At 50.1% G+C, this 6940-nt stretch overlaps 1 protein-coding gene across 1 annotated transcript in view; it reads left to right on the forward strand.

The window, feature by feature from the left end:
* BICDL1 (BICD family like cargo adaptor 1) overlaps nt 1-6415 on the forward strand; it is a 47908-nt gene extending 41493 nt beyond the window's left edge. Inside the window, exons 9-10 of the mRNA XM_086474345.1 lie at nt 1840-1960; nt 6215-6415. Of these exons, the coding sequence (XP_086330471.1) occupies nt 1840-1960; nt 6215-6415 (322 nt within the window). The remainder of the gene's footprint in view (nt 1-1839; nt 1961-6214) is intronic.
* The last annotated feature ends 525 nt before the right edge of the window (nt 6416-6940 follow it).

The following is a 6940-nucleotide window of genomic DNA, read 5'->3' on the forward strand; positions in this document are numbered from 1 at the left end:
CTAAGTCAGCATCCACAGCCCCTTCGTCTGTTTTTAAGCGACCACAGCCCACCCGTGCTGCTGTCGCTGGGGCAGCCGGCTACCAAATTCCCGTCGCTGTCCTCTGTAACACCTCCATCTGTCGGCAAAAATCAGGAGCATCCCAGCTGCACTGCCGGGTGCAGAGAGATGGTTCTGACATTTCCAGTGCGTGTAGGTTGCTGGTTCTGCCGTGGCTATGGCAACGCGCTGCCGCCGCGATAAATCCCCCGGTCCTCTCCAAGCAGCAGTGGGGAGCTTCACAACAAAAGGCTGTTTAAGGGGCTCAGACCCACAGCCGGGAGTGGAAGGGAACAGCTTCTCCACGGCGGTTAATGACCCTGCTGGGACAAAGCGCTAATATTTACGGGTGACTGTCCTAGAGCGGCAGGAGCCCAGGGAAAGGGGGACGGGACAAGTGTGCACGGGTGAGCGGCGGGTGATTAATGAGCAGAAAGTGGCTGCGAGGGAAAGCAGACAAGAGCGTCTTGTTGCTAGAAATGAAAGCATCCCTCCACAGACTGAGCGGGCTGCTCCCGGGCAGCGAGCCTCCTGGGAGGCTCATGAGATGCTTCCCACCTCACACCTCAAGGGTTAAGTCACTTTTGTTGAAGCCCTCCCAGAAGAAATATCCTAACTCTGAACAGAAATAAAATCACTGCCTGAGGCAGACATCTGGCATGGAAAATTTTTAGCCTGAAGCTGAAGTTTGGCAACACGGGAAGCAATAGGAAAGTAGGATCCTTTAATAGGAGGTGTTAAGCAACCTGGAATATAAACACAAATTCCCAAATTGCTCTTCTGCAGGGGAGCACAAGGGAGCTGTTAGGAGGCGATGAATTGGCTACAGTTAATAAGATGCAATTATTTCTCCTGAAAATGTTTGCAAGGAAAGATGGTTCCCAGCAAGTCATGTTGCGGGTTCCCATCACACAGCAGTTAATTGAAAACATAAGGTTTGTGCTCACCTGCGTGCTCCCAGCATGGTGAGCAGCATTTCCCGGCTTGGGCAGCTTAGCAAGTTGTTCCTTCCTAGAGGACAATTCCTTTCCACTAGCCAGCAGCAACTGGAACATCTCGGCCACTGAGCACTTACCCTTTGGGCAACCTTGGCCATGGCATCACATGCCCAGTGGCCACTAAATGCCTGGAAAGAAAAGCAGCAGCAGTGTCCCCAAGGGCCAGCACAAGCCCATTGAAACTGGGAGCTTTCCTTAAAGCATAACATTTAATTCAAACAATTTTAACAGTTTGTCATTCTTAAAGAGCATATGCTGTGATAAACTTTCCTCCTTCATTTCTTCCTTCCTTCAGGCCAAGTCCCAACTGAAAGCAGAGTTGTACTCTTTGAGGGTTGGTTTGTTTGCTTGTTTTATACTGTGACTTATTGATCAAGTGATCAGATACAGATCATTTGGGTTTTAGCACATACCATTGCCTTTCCTATGCATGAGTAAACAAAAGGAAAAAATATTTATATGTAGATTCTACCTCATTTTAGATCTTAATTCTTAATGGCAGATCCTGCACGTTATCTGGGCACACTATATTATCTTACACAGCAGTGTATCTGAGTATCTTTTTGTATTCTTCATAGTGTGCTTACCAGAGATTTGCTGTTTTTATAGTAGTGATGTCTGCAGTTCTGTCCCACTCTTCAGATGAATAGATTGTCCAGAATACAACAGAGGTGAACAGCTTGGGATTTGGGGACTTGCCAGTGAAAGAAATTGTTGACTTCTCCTCAAGGATATATATATAACACGTCCTTTAAAAAGAAAAAAAAAAGTCTAATGCCCCAATTTCTTGCTTCACCTGCAGGAAGAACGCGGTGGAGGTGGAACTGGCCAAGTGCAAGATTGACATGATGTCCCTCAACAGCCAGCTGCTGGACGCCATCCAGCAGAAGGTGAACCTCTCGCAGCAGCTGGAGGCCTGGCAGGTGAGCAGCCCCCAGTGCTGCTGTGGCAGGTCCTGTGGTGGCAGGACAGGGTCTGGGTGGCACACGGCCCAGGAGGCACCTTTGGGTGACTTCTCCCCGCTCCCTGGGGGTTTGCTGCGTTCTCAGCCCGAGCGTCCATAGACAGGAGCATGGGATTTTGGCTCTGCAGGAGCCAGTGATGCGGTGGTGCTCAGGGGGGTGAAACACAGCCCTCCTCTGCTCAAAGCCTTTCAGCTGTGGGCTGCTAATGAATTACATGGGAATACCCGTTGACAATGGAGAAACAAACTCTGTCATGGCTGCGGGCGCCATGGGTAACATACACTTTGCAGAGTAACCGGCTGTGGCCCGGGGAGGGAAAGTGCCCGTGCAGGAGGTGTCCCTGGGCAGGGGCAGCCTTGGGGACCTGTGGGCACAGCGCGTCCTTGCATCTCTGTAACAGAGCAGAAAGGTGGGAGGCAGAGAGGTTGTGGTGATTGTGTCATGGTATAGCTGCACTGTTTTCATCCACTCAGACGATCCAGCAAGATGGAGAAGCTAAAATTCCAGCTCTCCACCCAGGTAAAAAAAAAAAAAGCCAAACTCACGGCAGTTCAGCGGCTGCCCTGGAGAAGCTCTGCTTGGGGTCAATGGGGAAAACCCATGTAAAGGCAGAGAGCCCTCGAGAGCAGACAAAGCGGTCTCCTCCCAGAAACTAGCACTAAGGGAGGGCAACTTTGACAGAAAACAAGCAGATACAATTGAAAAAGTCTGGACCAGTTACAGTAATTTGTTGCAGACCATGCAAGACCCCGACTCTACTAACAACCAGCCTGACCGGTAGAACCTCTCCCGTACAACCTCGCTCCTGTTTCAACTCCACTGTGTTTTCGTTTCTCTCTCTCTCTCTCTTTTTTTTTTTTTTTTTTTCTTTTTCTTTTCTTTCTCCTGCTTACAGTTTGCTTCCTCAGGGCTTTTTACTATCTGGCTCCTTTGGTTTCTGATCTAGTGGCCTTTCTCAGTTCCTGTACCAACAGCTTTAGTCGTACACCCCTCCTGCCTTTGAGGTGAGCTCCCTGCACCCTTGCCAAGCACCCGCCATCCCCTCACCTGCTCCATTCACTGCCACGGTCACCTGCATCTGTCTGTCCTCACCATCATCCAGCAAGAGGGGCCAGTGGGGGGTCTCCATCACCCACCAATATTCTGCTCGCACACCCCCCCCCCACCCCAGCATCAGACCAGGGCACAAGGGGCAGCACCCCCTTGTGAGGGGATCACCCCCCCAAGGTGAGGCTTTACCCCCCCAGATCACCACGCGGAAAGCCAGGCTGAGCCGCACATATCATTAATCCTCTATATTCAGCGTATCTAGTATCTGGAAAACTTCTTGAAATACAGGCTGGGATTTTACTTCTCAGCCTCGTTATCTGGGAAGTGACAGTCAGTGCTCTGCATAGGAGCTGTCTGTATCCATCTTGGTATCCAAGTTCAGTTTGGATGGGTGGTAAAAACCAAGACTGACTTACTAGTTCACTGAGCATTTAGTACTGGAATATCCCCAGTTTAGAATTTTAACAACAGGCGTTTCCTTTCTCACTTCACACTATGTCATCTGATTGCAGCAATACAGCAACCCCAATGCTGCTCCCACCAGCATTCCGAGATGAGGGTCAGGCCCACAAGCACTGCAGAAAGTTGCCTCCAACATACTGACCTAAAGTGTTATTATTACACAGTAGCAAAATATTTTCCAAGCACCTAATGTCCCCAGAACAGAAGCTCAACCACAGAGGCACAAAACAAATCAGTTGATTTATGTATTTTGGGGTCTACTTTGCACATCTGAATGTTTCTGATAAAATGGGATGAGATTCTCTGCTTTAGCTGAGCATAAATGGAGGCTTTAATCTGATAAAATTTTGCCCTTGCACACTTCTAGTCTGCATTTTACCAAGGACCATCAATAAGATTACAGTTTTCCGTAAGCACATAATCATACAGGCTATGAAATACGCCACAAGCAAAATCCCGCGCATCCGAGCCTAGCACAGGAGTAGCGTAGGAGTGGATGTGCACCTCACCCCCGTGTCTAATCTGACCCCCCACTGGTATTCATCATTATCCGACTCGGGGCAGGAGGGGTGTTACTGGGAGTAGGGAAGGAATGTGGAGCAAGCTTGACAGTGAAGAGGGCTGCTTCTCTGAAAGGAGAGCTCGGTGCCTTCGGTGCAACAGCGACAGGGGCACCGTTAGGTTAGAAAGCGCTGCAATGCCGGCAGAGAGCTGCAGCCTGCACGGCCACAGCCACCTGCCTCCGAGGTCATCTTGGGCAGCTCCAACCCTTATCTCATGCAGGAGAGCCCAGCTCCAGCTCACAAAGAGGTTACCTGCCTTTTGCACCTCCCTCAGCCTCACCCTTTTTGCAAAGAGCAGAAACTCCTTCCCAGAACGCCCAGAGCACACCGGTACCACGTTATCCAGCTTTATGAAACCACTTTATCAGAGGGGTCTCGTACCGCTGGCGTTTGTCCTCCCTCCGTGTCCCTGGACACTCCCGCACCCCTGCCTGGTGCCGAGGCAGGGACTGCAGCTCTGCCCCAGCCTTGCTGCGTACCATCTACCCCGGTTCCCCACAGCCAGGTGCTGTGCTTTCAGATTCACACATCGGATGGACAGGGACCCGAACGCAGTGCACTAAGTACTGCATACTGTATTTTTTTATATATACAATTTTTTTGTATATATATATATAAAAATCATGCTCATCCCTTGTTATGTGGTTAACCAAGGACATAGATCTGCCATGCTGGAGCCTGGGTGCCTACCTTATTTGCTAGAAGAGGTGCCTTCAAAATCCAAGTGCTTTACATTTCCACATGGCAGCTTCACCTCTGGAAACCTGTTTCACCTTAATGCTGATGTTTACCTTAACCTCTTCAATTCTCCTTCTGCCTTTTCCCTTTCCAGCCCTGCTCTAAAAAGATCCAAAGCTTCCTCTGTCCACGTAGCTCTGCACCCTCCTGCTCCCCCAAGGAAAGTCCCCTACTAAATTCAGGTCCAGGCCATGGCTGTCAATCCTTTTCCCTGCAGAAAGTGCTGCAACAAGGAGATTAGCCATCATTCAAGTTTCCAGCCCAAACTGGATGTTTTTATTTCACATTGAGCTACAGAGTAGCTGGGGCACCTGCTGGGCGATGGCAGCACCTTCCCTTCCGTCTCGGTGCTGCCCTGATGGGCTGCCCTGCATGAGATGCCAAATGAACAGCACTTCCACCACTACAGCCCATCCAGAGTATTCTTCTTCTCACCAGATAGTCCCCGCAGTCCTAATCAGGGCCCAAAACACTGGAGAACAGTTGGTTTCTCCTGTGGGGCTACTTTGTGTACATACATTTTCACTAAATTACAGTTTAAATATGCAATTATAGCCGAAATAATGGATCTGAAGGTTTAAAATTCGTGGAATTGATAGCCAGGTTTTCAAGGAACACATTAGCACATCATTAGCAGCCACAGAACTGACTGATCATTTTGTGTAGAGCAATTTGACTGTGCTGCAAACATGGATGAAACCAGAGCGTTTCTGGTACATCTGGAAAAACCACAGTGCAGTTGTTCATGCCAAGCCGTCAGAGAGCTCCCACCGCTCTGCTGGCTCTAGGGGAAGGAGCAGCTCCAAGGGACAAGCGCAGTTCTCTTTGGTAAGTCTGGTGCAGAACCCACGCCGGGTCTGGTGGGCCCACGCCTGGCCCCAGCCCCTCGGCTCCCAGTGGCACCTTCCCCGAAGCAGCCCCGCTAACAGTGGCTGTGCAGGCAGCTCTGTCACGCCTGCCTGCTCCCCATGGCAAACACACAGACCTGCTCCAGACAGGCATCCTTACTTTTTCTGGCATTTGCTTTCAGCTGCATTTGTTCTTTTTTTTTAATTCACTTCTCCCCCCAAAGGGGACATCTGCGAGCTGCAGGCAGCAGGGAAACATAGTTTAGGGGTGTCACAGAGTCCCAAGCAGGCACGATGCTCCTCTGAGAGACCCCCTGAGTAATTTATCTCTCAGATTTGTGTGATTTACCTTCCTTGCTCGCTAAAAAGCCTCATAGCAGTAAGCAAGGCTGAGCCTGCTGCCAGGTGGGGAGCTAGACCTGTCCCCACTCTTGTCATCCCTCCTCCATCCCATCATAGCACGTTTCACACCCATTTCAGCTGCGCCCCTGCACAAGCTCCCTTTGAGCATCAGCTGCCACTAACCACCCTCTCCTCTCCCTCTGCTGCAGGATGACATGCACAGGGTCATTGACCAGCAGCTGATGGACAAACACCCGAAGGAATGGAGCCAGCTTGCTTATTCCTTCTCCAGTGGCCACGGCACAAAGCGGAGTGCCAGACCCTCCCCCGTGTTCAGGCCGGAGCAGCAGGGGGACGAGCCCGTTGGGGCAGAAGGGAACCGTCTCTTTTCCTTTTTCAAGAAAAATTAAATTGAAAAAGAGAAACCTCTCCAACAATTCCTGCTTCAAGATGGGGAGTGGGGCAGCTGCCCAGCTTGCTGATGGACCCAACTCTGATCCACTAAGAAAAAAAAGAAGGGGGCAAAGGAGTTAACCCTTGAGACTCTGCACTATTTACACTGCACCTGGTCTGAACCAAATGTTTACATGAACTGGAGATTTGCAAATTGACAATGCGATACTAATAGAAAGAAACTTTTCTTATACTTAAGTGAAGTGATAAACTTCAGGGTATATTTTAGGCGCTTTGACACAGTCCAGTTTCTGCTGTGAAGAATAATCTGATTGTCTTAAAAGCATTCCCATGCTGGAGAAGGAAATAAGCAGCCCCAAGACAAAGCAGCGCAGGGGATTGAGAACTGCCGTCACAGCCAGCAGAGAGGGAAGAAGAAGGCTGAAAGCAAGAGAAGAGAGGGGAGTCACTTATACCGCCCTCCGGTCCTGGCAGCTGTGATATCCTTCGTCCATCCCACTGAGACTGGAGTCGCTCTGGCC

The sequence above is a fragment of the Leptosomus discolor genome, chromosome 16 (genome assembly GCF_034619465.1).
Source record: "Leptosomus discolor isolate bLepDis1 chromosome 16, bLepDis1.hap2, whole genome shotgun sequence".
Lineage (NCBI taxonomy): Eukaryota > Metazoa > Chordata > Aves > Leptosomiformes > Leptosomidae > Leptosomus > Leptosomus discolor.